The 18,235-nt window shown below is 44.9% G+C and overlaps 1 protein-coding gene across 3 annotated transcripts in view; it reads right to left on the bottom strand.

Moving 5' to 3' along the window:
* Positions 1–17,453, bottom strand: part of IKZF1 (IKAROS family zinc finger 1) — a 96,294-nt gene extending 78,841 nt beyond the window's left edge. For 2 of the 3 annotated variants that reach the window (XM_014793656.2, XM_087432074.1), the window contains exons 1-2: positions 17,325–17,453; positions 3,142–3,195 (exon numbers count right to left, since the gene is read on the bottom strand). In XM_014793656.2, the coding sequence (XP_014649142.1) occupies positions 3,142–3,181 (40 nt within the window). In that variant the 5' untranslated portion in view covers positions 3,182–3,195; positions 17,325–17,453. Of the gene's footprint in view, positions 1–3,141; positions 3,196–13,257; positions 13,418–17,324 lie in introns of those variants that run through there. The other variant, XM_004438355.3, reaches the window with a different exon arrangement.
* Positions 17,454–18,235: the final 782 nt, after the last annotated feature.

Below are 18,235 nucleotides of genomic sequence, written 5' to 3'. Positions count from 1 at the left end.
TTCAAATCTCTAGTGAAAATGGCACAACTCTTCAGATGTTCTAATCACTGCTTAGAATGCTTCAAGTTTAACAGAAACCCAAACTACTAGTCATGTTTCAGAAGTAGTGTTTCCTTCACTAAGTGTATACAAACTAAATTTCAGACCAAACCTTAAATCTTTTCAAACAAAGAAGAGTTTCCTTGTTCAGGCAGTCTTGTGTCATGTGGCCTCCCTTCATTCTTGTCTCCACCCCCAGCTACCCTCCCCTTTGAAAAGCCAGCATCCAGAACAAGTGGAGTATCTAGCATAATGTTAAGGGCAAGAAAAAGATGAGAAGAAAATGAGGCTTTTGTTATTTTTGTTACCAAGATATGAGATCAGATTATTGACCAGCTTTCCTCATATGAAACATTACAGAGATGCTGCCTCAGCTAGGGCTTTTAGCTTTGGCTCTGGGACATCAGAGCGTAGATTCCAAACTGATCCAAGGGGTCTCCTATTCTTCAAACACCTCATGCAAAATGCCTATTTGGAAGCTACCCAAGGTAACAAGGAAAACCACAAGCAACAAGGAGAAACAGTAGAAGGGTTTCTCTCTCTCTCTCTTTTTTTTTTCTTGTGAGGAAAACTAGCCCTGAGCTAACATCTGTTGCCAATCCTCCTCTTTTTACTGAGGAAGATTGGCCCTGAGCTAACATCTGTGCCCATTTTCCTCTACTTTATATGGGACGCTGCCACAACACAGGTTGACAAGTGGTGCGTCGGTGCACGCCCGGGATCCGAGCCTGCGAACCCAGGGCCGCCACAGCAGAGCACGCACACATAACCACTACACCACCAGGCTGGTGGTCTCCTGGAAGGGTCTCTTTTTGCATTTGGAATTTTCAACATCTGGTGCTTTGACACTGATCACCTCCAACCACGGTCCCAGGGGATGGGACCTGCTTCCTGGGGAAGGGCCACACGTCTCCTTCAGAGCAGGCTTCTTCAGGCCAGCAGTGACCCAACCCCAGTCAAGCCAAATGAGAGGCTTCAAAGAGCCAACATTTTTTTTTTCACTTAAACAGTATTTTTGTTGTTGTGTTGTTGTACTTCTGTTTAAGAAACAAAGTATGTGCTTAAGGAAAATAAATTCAAATAGTGCTGAAAGGAAGAAAATGAAAAGCAAAGGTTTCCCTCCCCTTCCTCCCTAATCCATCCCTTCTTTCTATCACTAAGCTTCCGAGAGGAAGTCCAGGTTGATAAATATCACCCCAGAATTTTCCTAAGTTTATATGCATGTAGAAAGTGTGTGAGTATGTGCATAATTTGTTTTCATTTTCACCGATGGGATCACACTTTGCAGACCATCCCGAAACATTCTTTTGTCACTTTCACATATATCTTGGACATCTTTCCTTACTAGTATATTTACATCATCCTCTTTTTTTGGGGGGTGGGGGGTGAGGAAGATTAGCCCTGAGCTAACATCTGTTGCCAATCCTCCTCTTTTTGCTGAGGAAAATTGGCCCTGAGCTAACACCTGTGCTCATCTTCCTCTACTTTCTATGTGGGATGCCTGCCATAGCATGGCTTGATAAGTGGTGCCTAGGTCTGCGCCCGGGATCCGAACCTGAGAACCCCAGACCGCCGAAGTGGAGTGCGTGAACTGAACTACTACACCACCGGGCCGGCCCCTTATATCATCCTCATTTTTAAGAGCTGAATGAACAAGTGCGTGGATGTACCATAGTTTTCAATTATTAGCACCAATGCTGCTGTGAGCATCTGCTTGAATACTCTGCACACTCGTGAAAGGGTATCTCTATGGTCAACTCATTCAGTACAGTTTTAGTTTATATAGATGTGCCAACCTTGAGGACCAATTTTCACTTCCACCAACTGTACATGAAGGGCTTAAGTGTAACAGTGGAAAAGCTAGCCTTTGGCTTGTTCTTTACAGCCTGGAGAGTTTAAGTCCCAACTTTCTAAATGGCAGGGGTAACTGGCACAGAGCAGGAGGACGACATGTGTGATATGCAGCACGTCTGCCTCCAGTTGGATGGGACTTGCATCTCCTCTCCTGCACAGTTCCAGTGAGCAGCCACCAAGCAGGGCAGCAGCCACTCACTTGCTCTGGGTCTTCGTCATGAGGACTGACTCCGACAGAGATGCAGAATTCAATAAACACTTGTAAACAAGTTGGGGCAGGAGGGCCAAGCCCAGAGGACAATGACAGGCCATTTTTGCATTGAGGCCAGCCTGGGATTGACCTTGAGCCTGTGAGGCTCTAAAAGATAAAGTATGGAAAACCCAAAGCCCATGGAGGCTGCTACTGCTGCTGTCACCTCTGGGTCCATGGTCAGACAGAAGGTGGGCTTCCTACCCCTATGAATATGGGAGCTGTGCAGGCTTTGCCACACTAGCTGGTGGTTCATCCTCCTCAGCATCACCCATTGGGACAGTCTGTGATCACCCTTAGGCTCATCTCCTGATACTTACTGTCTACTTCCTGGGTCTCCTATGATGAGAAAAGCTATGTCCAATACGGCTTGAATAACATGGTGAAGGGGAGTAACGCTCTTCGCACACTTAACAAATATTCTGAACTGTGCCCCCAACTATGTTTTTCAAACTACTTTCTCCTTCTCTCCCTCCCTCTCTCTCTCCCTCTCCTTCTCTCTCTTTCTCCTTCTCTTTTTCTTTCTCCCTTCCCGTCTCTCCCTCCCTCTGTCTCTCCTTCTCTCCCCTTCTCTTTCTCCCTCTCCCTCTTTCCCTCCCTCTCTCTCCTTCTTTGTCTTGCTCTCTCTCTCTCTCCCTCTTTCCCTTCCTCTTTTTCTCTCTCTTCTAAACCCATCATTGGCATGTGTTTGGGGTCTAGAGCAGATCAATCAGTCATTTTCTCCCCACGAGTACCAACATATATTGAATCCTTTCCAAGTTGCTCTCAAGATTTAACAGTAAAAATAATTTTATCTTGGACATTTTTCTGTTCAGGTTCTCAAATTGGAATAACCTCTAAGAGTTGACATTAACCATCGATACAAATTCCATCTTGGTATTTCCTTTTGCAGAACAGCCCTTCTGCCTCCCCCAGGAACACAAGGAGCACCTTGACTTCTAGCCCCCAGTGGAGCAGTCCTCACGGACTCCCCCGTAAAGGTGTCTCACAGGTCTCACCTGAAACTTGGGACATGTCTTGACCCTCATCAGCGTCCATTGTCCTCAGGTTATCTGAGAAAGAGAGGGAGGGATTTTAGTTTAAAGCAAAGTACTAATAAGATATGAGAGAGAGAGAGAGAGAGAAGCCCTATGTATTTAACAACAAGGTTATCTACCAAGAATAATGCATTTTCCTCCTCACATACTTGCTGGAGTATCAGACTGGCACAGACCTTGATCCTTTTAAAAACAGCATTACAAAGATTTATAAAAATATCATTACAAGCACAGGAGGACCAAATTTGTTATTTATTGTTAATTTCCTACTGCATAATAACCCAAAATGCAAACTGACTGCAACAAAATTAAGCAGAAAATTAAATGGCCCTGGGTCATTGTAGGCACAGAATTCATTCTCTTGGCTGATCCATAGTTATGTTCTTTCTAATTTACTGAGCATGCATCGATGAACCTTGAGTCAGCTTGGTGACACGCGTACAATCAGCAATCAAAAAACGAAGCAATTTGCTGAAGAATGTCTCATTTACCCAGGCAGGGCTGCATATCTGAGCAGCTACCGCACTCCCTCCATCAATAATGAATACAGCTCCAGCCTGGCAGATGGGCAACACGGGTGCTTCCGTCTCTGTCCCCCACTCGTTCAAGGCCCTTGCAGACTTTGCCAGCACTCTTATGCAGGAGAAGTGAAGCTCATGATGGCAGCAAAACAAGGCTGAGAGAGCACCCAAACCTTCTTGTTTTGCTGACAGATGGTGGGCTCTGCAGATTGGTTTAAAAAGAGAAAACCAATTGGGAAGAGCTGCCCTTGGGTGGCGACAGTGAACGGCCTGCACACTGCACTGCCAGCCACCACGAACACCATGGAGAGGCCCCAAGTCAGATGGGCAGAAGGAAGGGGTATGTGTGTTCGCACTGCGGGTCCTGGCCTACACCTTGGAAGTCCCAGGTGCCCCGGGAGATGACATCTGGGAGCTCCATGGATGAGAAATCTGTGGCCTGAACAAAGTCTGCTCATTTATGCTCTGTTGGACAGCCTTCAGAAGAGATCCTTCTCTGACCAGCAAACTGAGTCTATTTGTTGAATCTAAATCAGGTCACTTTTTTCTGGGGGGGGCACCTCAGTCTTTTTGGTTCAGATGTGTGGATCTGAGCTGTGAGGCCTGTTTTCAGCAAAGACCTGGACACTGATGGATGGACCTTACCCCCTCCAGTTAGGCTGAAAACTGTGGGCAGAGGCCATATATACATATATATATATAATAGCTTTTATGGTACATATGGAATACATAGTTTCAATTTCAGTCATGAAGACATGAATGACCATCACTCACTTTTTCTGGATAGTAGGGGTTTTCATCTATTTCTGAAAGCCACTGAACTAGTCTGAGTTGTGACATAAATTTCCAAGGCTAGTGTGTGGCTTGGGGTAAGCAGGTGACCACAAAAGGGAAAAAGGCCCCACGGCCCACATGTGCTTCAGCCCCAAGACTGAAGGTCCACAAGCAAGCCAAAGCCAGACACACCAGCCCCAGAGGCTAACACCAAACCAGCACCCGTGTCACCAAAATGCAATGTGTCCAAAGTCTCACACACTTTTAGTGTAAAAAAGGCAAAAATCTATGATTCTTCTGAAACTGTCAAAACCATCATAAAGAAATAAGACAGATTCGGGGCCAGCCTGGTGGCGCAGCGGTTAAGTGCGCGCACTCCGCTTTGGCGGCCCAGGGTTCGCAGGTTTGGTTCCTGGACACGCACCGATGCACTGCTTGTCAAGCCATGCTGTGGCGGCGTCCCATATAAAGTAGAGGAAGATGGGCACGGATGTTAGCCAAGGGCCAGTCTTCCTCAGCAAAAAGAGGAGGATTGGCATCAGATGGTAGCTCAGGGCTGATCTTCCTCACACACAAAAAAAGAAATAAGACAGATTCAAATGAGAAAAATCTTGGTATTCACTGTGCAGCATTAATACGAGATTCAGTTTTCTGAAGACGAGCACAGTATTTTATTGTGATATATCACAAATCGGTCCTAAAAGTCTCCCGTATTGATTGCTGAGACACATAACAGAGCTCCAATCTTGTTGCAACAAGTACTACTCTTAACACAAAAATTTTATAATGTTGACTTTGAGCTTTACGATACACAAGTGATACATTTTTACAACTTTTTTATAAAGGTAAGAAAATGTCCACAATTTTCACCACTTAGGACTACCAAATTTTTTCCATGTGGGTGTGGGTGTGTGTTTGAGTGTGTGTACACACACAGAGCTTTTTAAAAAAATACACTACTAAACATATTCCAAATATACTGTTGTAAAATATTTTTTCATTTAATATTACAAATATCTTTTTATTTTACAAATATACATCAATACCCGTGTTTTAATGGCTATGCGCTACTCAGTTGTAGGAACTGATTTAACCAATACCCTCTTGTATACTCAAGTTATTTCCAATTAAAAGGAAAAATACTGTTTCCTAAGGCCAGCTGATGACTCCCCACCCAAGCACTACCGGAGAAGGCATCCTTCCTGCATGCCGCCGGGGTACCCTCTGGGTTTGCCGTCAGGGGCAGAATAGATCAGCACCGAGTCCCCAGTCTGTTCAGGCAGGGAGAGGTGAGAACGCCTCACAAAGCAGAAAACTGCCCAGGCCCGTGGCTAGTGCCCAGAGCAGGCTCCGATCGGTGGATCGGTGGGAAAGCCCTTGCCCTGGGCAGTCATCTCACAGATACAAGCGCGTCTGTCTCCGTGTCCCGAGGGAGCAAGGGTGAGGGCTCCTTCCTGGAACCAGCCCTGCCTCAGCAGCCATCTGCACACTCAGGACAGCGGGTGTGTTACGGAGCCGACCACACCGAGCCAGAGGACTCTGGATTTGTGTCAACTGGCCTGTTTCCATTTTCACTAAATGTCTATAACCACTACCCCCCCCGCCCCAGAACTTTGTTAGGTAATCAGCTCACTTAGATAGATTTTCATACACACTCTCAAAACCCCACTCTGACATCAGGGCCGCCGCAGGGGGTGCGGCCAGTGCAGTGGCTGGGGGCCGTGCACAGAGGACTTGCTTGGACTAATCTTTGGTTGTCACCACTGTTTCGACATTCTTAATAATTTAGGAACAGGACCCGTGTTTCCAGTCTGCGCTGGGCCCTGGGAATTCTGGTCTGATGTCACACTGGGGGTGACTTGACAAGCTCCCTCAAACTTCCCCAAACTCCGAATCTGCATCTTTTCGGATAAAAAAGTAGTGACATTTTTGTAAAAGTGACTTTGCTTTTAGGCAAAGACCAAAGGAATAATGCAACAATGGGAAACTGAGGGAGAGGAAATTCCACCCTCTCCAAGACCAGGCAGCCCTGGGGGGGTCTCAAAAGGGGCAGTGAAATACCACCCTACCCCCGTTTAATACACGCACGGCCACGCTCTGTATTTTCAGACAGCCCTCTTCTCCCATGTGGAAGCAGCGTCCAGTGTCAAGTAGACAATGGAATTCAGGCTTGAGATGGTCTCAGCTATAAAGGAGTTTATAATTAGTAAGAGGAGTTCATCACACAAGCAAATTAATAACTTGTTTTTGCAAACCTTCACCTAAACGAAAACCAAGATCAGTAAGCCTGTAAAGGGAGACACTGCAGGGAATAATTATTTCACAGAAACAAAGTGTGATTTTCTATTTTGCATGGGAAACCCAAACAATTTTAGGCCAGAGCTCAACATGTTGATCGTAGAAAGTCACCAATATCAGTAAATAACTGTCACCTGTGCAGTTCTTATAACCATGAATGCTTTTATTGTTTCTTTGGAGCGAGCAGTTCTGAATCTTGCACAAGGGGAAATAGATGTAGAGATAAGTGAAGGGCAACGTGACAGGCTGTCGATGGCCGTCCCTCTAGGAGGACATAGCCTGTTGTCATAATCACGACTCACCCTCCTCTCCTACTCTGGACTGGTCACTGATCTGGAAGTCTAAAGGCTCTCTCTGTCTTTCCTTCTATCTCCTTTATCTCTCCCTCCCCACACCTCCCTCCTTCCCTCTCTCTCTCTGTCTCTCTCTCTCTGTCTCTCTCTCTATGTCTCTCTCTCCTTCTTCTGATCAAACAGGACTTTCCTAGTTTCAGTTCAATGAAGTTGGCATATCAATGACTTCAGAGAACAGGGTATGTTGAGGATCAAGAACTGAGAAACAGGAACAGAGCAGGTCCAGAGCATACCAAAACAGGCCACTCCTGCCTGTGAGAACGTTCCTCCAGCGGCCAGGCCAGACAAACGTGGACTTACTGCCTACGCTGACCCTTCGGAGCTTTCCTTGGGGACAGTGGACTTTTTGGAACACTCTCTCTGGCCTTGCTTTCCTTTCCTCCTTCCACACCCACACAAGACTGGAACTTGGCTGTCTCCTGGGGAGAAACATCCAAGAGCCCTGGGCAGTTGTGGCTTCTGAGCAAGGAGTCCAGGCAAGGCTCCAGGAGTGTCCTCATTTCCACCTGCCAGTGAGCAAGTGGCTCAAGGAACAGCTCGGCGAGAGCCACCAGAGCTTTCAAGGGCCACTGTCGGTGGGAAGGGCTGGGTGGCGGTCCTCAGACCTTCCTTAGCCTCCCCATGTGCCCTCTCTGTCTCTATGATGAAACTCTCTTCACAGTACTTGCTCTGAAATACCCAGGCTTTTCCATAATTCTGAAAAGGTGAGTCTAGATTCATGAAGTCAAAATTCAAAGCCAGCTGCTTGTCAAGAACCACAACTTGATTACTTTTCAAGCTGCCCAAATTAATGGCTATTAACAACATAAGCATAGTACATAGCAAGCCAAACTTGCTGTAACGAACTACTAAGGTTCACTCAAAATTAGTCCACTCACTGGGAGCACAGAGCATTTCTACAAGCTTTACAAAACGTTAGTTCTCTGAGGTTTAAACAATGTCCACTATCTTTTTTTTTTTCTAACAAATGCCTTCCTCTCGCCTTATTGTGTATGGTGAATTTTCTGTCCAGTAATATTTTATAACATTTCTTGAGTATTTTATATATGTCAGAAAAAGATGGTACAGGACAGGATGCTGGTATTAGTTAGCTTTATTGAAGCAACCTACTACGCACCTGGCATTTAATTGGTAAGCCTCAAAGAACCATGAATGTCGTCCACTTTGTCCACCATCTTATTTGAGTGCCTGGTACAGTGTCCAAGGTAGATCTAGTATTCAATACCCATTTGCTAAATGTGTATCTTTAACCCTCACAGTTAAACTGTATTATTATTACACATAATCTGTATTATTATTTCCATTTTATAGATGAGAAAACCGAGGCTAAGAAAGAAGTAGCCTGCCCAAGGCCACATATCTGAGAGACAACAGAGCTGAGAGGTGAACCCATGACCACTGGAGTACCACTCCTGCCTGTTAGAACTTCACACCCCAGTGCAGTGGCCCCAAATTTCAAATGTATAACAGACAAGGAATGGATGTTACCTGGATCTTAACAGAAAATAAGCATGCTCTTTGTAATACTCTGCAATTAGGGCAAACTGTATCACAACACTTCTACAAGATAGCTAAATTCTGGCTATTTGGTCAAACGTATGCTATTGGCTTTTTTCCTCCCCGATGAATGCGGCTGCACCAGCGTTACATTTGGTGTTTTTTCCTTATATACTCAATGACGCTTATTTTGAAGGGGGCGGGTAAGAAGGGGGAACGTGGGCCAAACCCATAATCTATTTAAAATGCCTGAGGTCTCAGACCTTTTTAATAAAACCCATTATTCCTGCTAGAGAAAGTTCTTTCATCTTCACACTGGTAGATTTTATTTTTGCAAATCTATCATATCGCTGCGAATTACACTGTATCTTAAAAAAAGAAATGTTCCAAGAGAAAGCTGAGGCAATCTGCACGGTCTTTGTGTCTAGTCAGACGGATCTTATAGGTTTTCCTAACAACTTGACAAAACAGGTCGGGAGAACATGAAAACTTCGGAGCACTCATTTCATTTCTAATTCTTTTCAGTTTTCAAAAATTAGCTGCCAATCTACACGTTTTCATGATTATTCCACAGAGTATTGCTGGTACAAATAACAAAGAAAAATAAGCTTTAAACAGGACAGCAGGGAATCCAATTTGGCTTTCACTCTCCCACCCCCCCATATTTATCTGAGCCACAGAGAACTCCTCCTGCAGTTGGTTCTCCAGTGAACCTGCTTTGTGAGGGCAAATTAGCTCAGATGTGCAATTCTGTCCTCATATTTTTTCTAGGGGCAGGAACTGATATGCAAAAGAAGAAGGGTCAGAGGGAACTGAGGAAGCCTTTTCAAAATACAGCCAGAAACGCTGCTGTTTGAAAACCTTCTTAGGAAAGAGGTATTTAATACAGAAGGAAAAGAACCACGAGAATATTTTTAAATGCCAGAATGGAGCCACCTTTCTCAAAGTGAAGTATAAAAAAATGCGAGATACTGTACTAAAAATTTTAAAATACTAGAGAAAATGGAGCTGGAGACAGTTCTCTGTGCTCACACACCTGCTCTCACAACAGGTCCAGGGCTGGATTTCAGGGGCCCAGGAATGTCCCGGCCTTGCACACCTGCTATATCTGTGCTCTGTCACACGTGCATCTCTCACAGAGAAAGAGGGGCCTTCCTCCCGAAGACCTGCTGCACCACAAAACCACTGCTTCCCAAACTACTAACAGTAACTCCTGTTTATTCACACCATGCTGGTGGCACACACGCTCAAAATTTACATACGCTTTTATAGGACTTTTCCTGATTTTGACCATCATCAGAGGCCAGTTCCTAAGTAGCTTCCTTAAATATAAATGGCTTTTTACACTTCATCACTTAAGTAAGGAAATCTAAATTTAGAATCAATTTCTTCTACTTTCTTCCCGATTTTAGAAGACTTCATGCATGGCCAGCAACTGTGCAACAAAACGAGGTGCAATAAAAATGAGACCTATATCTTAGAAAAAGGTAGAAACTGCCTCAAAATAATGACTTGCACAGATATTCCCCAAAGTGCTGATATCTTGTCATTTATTATTAAAAAATGAAGAGACAGAGGACCTCAGGATCAGTTTTTGTGTTTCTATGCTTTTCAATTTTTTTTTCATTTTTTAAAAAAATAGATAAATACAAAGTTACAATATTAACTAAGTTCTTCATTCAGCAAGGCAATATGCTGTCACAAAGAATACAGCATCTTATCTTGCCTTCTTCGCAGCAAATTTATCTTAAGATACCAGTAGATCATTTCCTGTGGACATGTGAAAAGTCACAATTAAAACTGTACCTAGTAGAAAAATCCACTTGTATACCCATATCATTACAAAAAATGCACCTGTAATAATGAGGTTTCTACAAGGCCACTGGACTTGTAGTTAAAGAAGGGCTTGCGTGAGATTCTTTGGCGAAAGCTGTATTTTATTTAGATCCAAGGAGTAAAATTATGCAAATCTTCACAGGCATGTCCAGTTGTTTACAAATCCATACGTATATATTTATACGTATATATTTATTAACAATAACTGAAAAGCCATTGTTGATTTGCCCACTGAGGACACTGTCTTAGGTACTGTAACTTTTTTTCATTTTATTTAGATAAATCTACTGTCTAGCTGTTGGGGAGACAAGATCTACAAATCTAGATACAAACACGGAGAGAAAACATGTTCTAGAGCAAAGACATCATGGGATTCATTGGTACCCAGATATCTACTTACCTCTTACTCCCTGCAATAAACAAGGCTGCTTTGGCTCAACGTGTAATATGGAATATTTGGTCCTAGCTCCAGAGAGGAGGGTGCAGACATCCTGATGACTCTGACTCTCCGTATTAAGACCACACAGTTTCCAGGCTAACGGGAAATTCTCCCTGAAGGACTTGATTCTGAGCTCAGTTCTGTTTACAACACTCAGAAAACTATAGTCAATTAAAATGAGGTAACTTTTCATAAAAACTATTAAAAAATCATCTACGTTCACATTTTTAAACTGTGTGCACAGTGTACCAAATATGGATTAAAAAATCGGTTTCCTTAAATCATAGCTTAATCTCTTGGCAGCTTTAGTACTTTGGAAATTCACCTTGTTCACCCCAACTTCAAATGGCTCAGCTGAAGCCAAATTCAGCTGTGTCTGACAAGGGTAGAGGGAAGAATAAATGTATCAATTATTGGTAAAAAGGATTGCTATGGGCAATAAACCAAATAATTACAGAAAAGAATATCACTTGACATTTTGAATTGGCTCTTTAGTTGGATCAAATTAGCAAAAAAATTTCCAGATTTCCATTTCATTCTATGAAGGACAGAGAGCTCAGCACTGGCTGTCTTGTAACCCAAACCTCGAAGGATCCTGAAGATAAAATGTCAAACACCACAGAACAGGTAACAGGTCCGTATGGATACAACATCCCAGTGACTATCAGGCCCAACCCGGAGTGCTTGGAGCCCATTCTGTAACCCACAACCTTTAGCCTACAATGTCCTCATGCAAACCAAGGGGGAGGGGGTGTCATCAGTTGAGCCTCACAGAAGCTTACAACTTCCTCATTTTAGGGCTACAAAACGGCATGTCTTTATTTATAATCGGGGACAAAATGCCCATGTCCATCAGAGAGCAAATTACGGGAAAATTCACTTTAAACATTATAGTCAGATTTTTCTGCAGCCCTTAAATAAGTTTAAATTATTTATTTTCAATGTTTTAAGTGGTTTTTTTTTTTAGCAAATTACATTTCCTTGATAAAAGCCTCCTCTACTCTAAATTAAACTGAAAATTCTTTAAATTCAGGGAAACATATACAACTCCAGACAGAAGCAAGAAAACACATGTAGAAAAGCACTAGAAATTTCCAAACCATTTTTAAATGGTAATTAATTGCCTTATCTCTAACAACCTGAGATAATTAGCACTATGATTTTAATTTAATGAAGTAGGATATACAATTTATCAATGTTTTCACTGTGGATCTCTTTGAATATCACTTTAATTTTCTGCCCTACACAAAACTCAGCACAAATGAAAGGAAAAGGTCACTTTTTCAGGTTAAAAGTGGGGTTTGCACTAGGGGGTCGCTGGCTCTCTCGTTTCCATTAAAAGCACTGGAGGACACTTCAGAGTGCTTCAGCAGTAAGCTTATAAAAGATCAATTCCTCATTTTCATTTCTCCTAAAGATTCTAAATTAAACATTTTTCCCATTAGGTCTACAGAGGTATCTTATGTGCTATTTCATTTGCTCAAAGTTTGCCAGTGAAAATCTGATTTACCAACAAAAAATTACCAAAAACCAATGAATCAATATTCATAGTAGAATTCCTAGCTTTAGAAAAGGACTCTAATCCAAACCATATTGTTCAATTTTAAACAGTTTCAAACTAACAGAAAATGCTTTAGAATGTGATTTTAGTATATGATCTTAAAAATGGAGCATAAAAATCAATTTCAGTATGTATAAGGCCATTAAAAAATACTTTATGCAGCTCAGCTCTTAGTTGTTTCAATCGGCTCTTAAAAACCCCACACATGAAAGAAAGAAGGAAGACGGAGAGAGAAGGAGAAGGAGGAGAAGGAGAAGAAGAAGAGAAGAAAGGAGGGAGGGAAGGAAGGAAAGAAGGAGGGGAGGGAGGGAGGGAGGGGAGGAAGGATGAAGGAACGATGTTGGGTCCCCCTCCACATTCTCACCATACCCTAGAAGCTCTGCATCAACTGTATCTCCATTATAGCTAACTTTTGGCGCGAAAATGGCAGGAAGAGAGTCAGATTTCCTTCAGCAGTGAGCTGATTGCTGAAGAAAAATGAATCATTGCACACTTGGATGAGAAAATATGAAGAAGGCACTTTCCCACTAATTAGGCCCCATTTTCAGCCATTCGTTAAGCCATGGCCTCGCGCCATGAGCTATCAGGAGGTGGAGCGTGGGACAACCCGAAAGCAGAGAGTGCAAATGAAGCATAATGATGCTCTCCATCACCCTGAGACAGTCGGCCAGGAGGGGTGTGGGGCAGGTGCTGGGGCGCAGGCCGCCCTGCTGCCAAGACACCATGCCACCGGGAAGAGAGGGCACACTGGCTATTCCCATCTACGCAAGCACAGCAAAGAAACCGTGTGGCACTCACCAGTGAGCCTGTGCCTCCCAGAGACCAAAGGGGTGCTGCCTTTCCCACACAAATCCTGCCTTTGAGGATTGGGGTCTTCGGACCCTGGGCCGCCCGCCCAGAGTCCTCTCGACTCAGCCACCTGGGAGGGACCCTGCTGCCCGGGTGGCGGGTCTGTCTCCTCCGCCACCGCCTTCACACTCCACTGGGGCGGAGAGAAAGGTGGAACCATTTGCCAAATATGCAAAAAAGGAGGGAAGATAGTTTTCTCTCAGGAAAACACAGGCAGGAAGGGAGCCCGTGCTTCCTGTCCTGACCAAAGTGGGTTCAGAGATTATTAGGACGTCTGATTTGACAGGCTTGTGGTGGAAGAGGGAGCTCTTTTAGTCAACAGGAATTGTGAGTTCCCCAAAGGCAGAAAGGGCCATGGGAGAAGGGAAATAGGGCCAGGCCTGTGACGGGGAAGACAGTGGCCCCCACGCTGGGGACTCTGGGTGTTCACCATTTTTAACAGTTAATCACCAGGCAGGTCACTGAAGGCACCCATGGCATCCACCTACTTATCAGAGTAAAATAGAAGAAGGAAAAAGTCAACTGAACTGAGCAGGGCCCTGCTTGCAGTGTAGACTTCAGCTGCTTTCCCTTCAGACCCTTCTCAGGAGTGACCCCCAGCGACACACGGTGCAGCAGAGCAGGCCCTGCCCACTCCTCCACTTAGAAACTTCCTTCAAAGCTTCTCTTGTTTGCTGTGTTTCACGGGTAATAACACAGCACTTCACTCTTAATGTTTCATAACATTTGTTAGAATATCATCAAGCACTTAAAAACTACGCCACACACAACCCATTGAAGCAAGGACGCTGAAAATGGAAGGACGTGAACATATATTACAGGAGATGCAGAAAGATAACGTGAGGTGTGAAGTCATAGATTAAACTTCAAAGCACAACAGGAACGCCACAGGTCTACGTGGAGAAACCAGTGCGAGCTTTTAGTCGACACCATGATAAAAACAGTTTTGTTGCTATTGCTATAGTCTGGTTTGGGTGCTGAAGTCCCTGACGAACCCCTTTCCCAACTCCCTCCTCGTCTGAACCTTCAAGGCATGTGTGTATAATGCCAACGCTCCGAAACTCAATCTTCCTAAGATCTAGATGGCACATGTACATGTACTTGCTTTAAACAAAACAGAATGATCTGTCTCAAGGCGTAAACTGGATCAATGGTTCTCCTCTTGTCAGCCTCAAAGGATGGGCTTCTTGTGGCTTTTACGTGTTCTATTTGCTCCTATGCAATGGAATCATTACACACACATGTCTGAGGGCTCTGCAAATATGAACGTACCAGCACCGGACAGGGAGTAACGTTAATGGGCAGGGCAGCAGGTGCAGCAGCTCGCGGCTAGAAGGAGTCACGGTGCCCGAAAATGCTTATCATCTTAGAAACAGCAAGGGTTGCCAGAGAACCCAAGAGGGTCTTGGTTTGCTCTCTGTGAGCTGGACCCACTGACATGAATCTCTGTTAGAATAAGCCAACAAAAACAAATACTTATGTCACAGTGAAATTATTTCATAATTACACAGATTTGAGGAGGGGAAAAATGCCACTAAATGTTGTTATCCTTGACAAATTCTGGGTTAACTGCAGTACACTGCACGCACATACAGTATTAGGCAGACACCCAAAGTACTAACATCACTTATGCCTAAACTCATCATTATAAATAGGAAAGTACATCTTGTTTTAGTAAAAGGTAAAAAATAAACAAAACCAGAAAGGAAGGGCTTTATTACCCAGGTTGGGTCTGCCTAATGTTAAAACTCTTTCCCACCTTGTCCCCATGCATCTCTCTCTACACGGTGTACACGCTCTGTGTGTGTGAGCACACGCATAGAATTCTTTATTTCCTCTATCTATTAATACACGCAAGCTTGAAGTATATATATAATGCGTGCGTGTGTGGGGTGGGGGCGTTTCATAGCAGGACACATAGTAGACAGCACATATACACATAGTGTTCTCTCAAATTTCAAAAGTTTGACATCTATATTGACAATATGCTATTACATTAACCAAACATGAAACACACAAATCCAAATCAAGGAGAAAAAATCCCCAAAGCAAAGAACCACCATCCTCAAACCCTACGTCTCTAGTCAAGTGAGGAAGACGCAGTGGCCAGCAGCACTGCTGGGCTTCAGACCTCCCAGCCAGGAAATTCGCTACAATCTTAAATTTTCAACAGAGGAAATAAATGGCTTCAAGGACAGCCACACTTTACATTCTCTCAGGAGACTGGGAACCAACTTCTCAAAAGGGTCAAACATGACACAGGCACTTTTACTGACAGACCCGTGGGCTCCTCCTACGAGACCAGGGGGATGGGCTGATGCTCCTGAATTGTGCAGGACAGGTGGTTTTCCAAGATGTGGCACTTTAATTAAAATACTGATGAATTAAACAAACAAGCATGAGGGAGCTTCTAAAACTCCTGCCTTCAACTATCCCCATGAAACAAAAGGGGAGGGAAACATGACCATTTAACTTAATAAAATGTTTTGGTCATCAGCTCTGGTGGACTTCAAGACCGGGAAGGACATTTTTTTCCACATAAAAAAGATATAAACATGTATGTTCATGGGAAGTTTTGAAATCAGATACATTATATCAAACCAGAATCATATAGGATTTTAAAATGTGACATCATTATTTACATCTGTGTGTACTTGTTATTTTTTCACACGTCCTGCATATTCTATGGACTAAGCATAGAATATGCAGTATGCTTACGGAGTATGCTTACTCCATAAGCATTCTATGGAGTAAGCAGGTAATATTCTTGTCACATATTTGTCACTGTTTAAATTTTAAGCCATGTACCACACAATCTGATTTGTCACTGAAACAATTCTGATATATTTAATATAAATAATACTTAAATTCTTACTTTTAAAATCCCATATAAAAGATGAGTCCAACTAACTTCATCAAACATCTTCAAACAAAGAAATAAATTCAAGGGGCTCAGACCATTTCCTGTAGGTTTCTCTCTCCTCTCAACTCATAACCAAAGTGAACCAATCCTTAAATCATTTAAATTTCCATGAAAGTTTAAATATTATGCATATTAAATATTTTCAACTTCCATAAATTTTTCTCTTCTAACAGAAGTTGATTTGACTAGTAAGGAGACATTTCTTCAACACCAGTTTGTCTCTCCAAGTTTAAAACTAGTTACCTCAAAGGTGAAATACACTGTCGGGAGCAGGGTGGGAAATTATGAGTGTGCAACCTGAGCGAAGCACACTGCCTTGAGACTCACTCTGGGCGGGCTCTAGCCAGAGAGAGAGAAGGGAAACTGCTGTTGAAGACTGTGCCTGATCAGACCCTATTGAATCATCACACTTTTCACTCTCTAGATGCCATACTCCGTGCCTCCAACTTAGAAGAAAAATAATCACACCCTCACAAGATTCCTGAGGAATCACCAAGGATCCCTGATAAATCACCAAGGATCCCTGACAAATTTTTAAAACACATTTCAAAAACAGTCGCAAGTAACCTGATGCCTTATTACCGAGGGGATTCGTAACCTGACAGCCAAAATTGCAGTCAGCAAAAGTACTACTAACTTTTCAAACCGGCATAATTCCTATTTTGCAGAAAGCAAGTTCAGACACGATCTAATTGTTCTACAGGATAAGCAAAAAGCTCTCATCTCAAAAATAAGAAAACAAAGCTCTTTATGAATGACTATAAAAGCTGACTTCCGTGATCTCACTATACAAGTATATATCAACTTAAATAGAACGGAGCTAGACCGTCCTCCTCACGGTGACAGCGGGGCGCCTCAGAAGTGCCCCACCGCCAGCCTGGTCCTGCACCTGCGGTCACAGCATACAGTGGCGAAAGCTTTGACAAAAGTCAACGCTCACGCTGTTCCCAGAGAGACAGACGAATCTGAGCGAAACCAGGAATTACAAATCTTACTGCTTTGTCTTTTCTTTCTTTCCTTCTCTTTCTCACTCTTTTTAAATCCACCAGCTTCTCCAAGTTTTCCTACTGAAATTCAATTTGAAAACACTCACGTGGATTTGTGCGTCGCACTTTGGGGGCCAAGATTGATCCTCGGGTGCGAAGAGCAACCTCGAAGCCGGGTTTCCCACTGCCCTGCCGGGCTCGCCCGGGTCGGCCGCCTCGCCGAGGCCAAGCGTCCCGCCCGGCTCGGCTGCGCTCCGCGGGGACCCAGGCACTGTCGCCACAGTCGCCGCCCCGGGCGCGGGCCGCGCAGGCACTTGTTAGAGTGCCCTGCTAACTTGGCCGCCGAGCTCTTCCCAGCTTTCTTTCACAATGACTTCCTGAAGTTGCTCACTCGCATTGTTCCCCATTTCTCTGCCACACTCCCCACCCCCCGCCGGCTCCGACCCGGCTTTCGCGCTCCCGGCCGGCAGCTGCCCCGCGCGCACAGCGCCGCCCACGGGCCGCGCACCTGAGCCCCTCCGCGCCGCGCCCCCGCGGGCCAGCGCCTCGCCACCTGCGGCCGCCCGGAGCAGCGGTGGCCCGAGCGCGCGTCCGCCGTCCGGCGCTCCACAAACTTTGGGGTTGCGCACACTGCGGGTCCTAGCTCGACCGGCTCCGCAGCCCCCCTGCCCCGCGTGCACGTCCGGGCTCTCGCCGGGCTCGCTGCTCCGGAACACGGAGCGGGACGGGAGCGGGACTCGACCGGGGCGCGGGGCGTGGAACCGGGCGTGGAGCGGGACTCGGAGCGCGACATCGATCGGAGCGCGGAGCGGGACATGGATCCGGGCGCAGAGCGAGGCGCGGAGCGGGACTTGGAGCGGGACACAGAGCAGGGCGCGCCGCCCCCGTCTCCACCACCGGGTCGCCCGCTTGCGCGGCGCCGTCCCGACCGCAACTCCGAGGCCGCGCGCACAAACTTTGCCGCGGCGCGGGCCTGGACCTCAGCCCCCAACGGCCGCCGGGGCGGCGGCGGGCGCGG

Source organism: Ceratotherium simum, chromosome 1, assembly GCF_057802395.1.
Source record: "Ceratotherium simum simum isolate JZ-2026a chromosome 1, ASM5780239v1, whole genome shotgun sequence".
Classification (NCBI taxonomy): Eukaryota; Metazoa; Chordata; class Mammalia; order Perissodactyla; family Rhinocerotidae; genus Ceratotherium; species Ceratotherium simum.
Note: the sequence above shows the minus strand (reverse complement) of the source record. Positions and strands in the feature narration are given on the sequence as shown.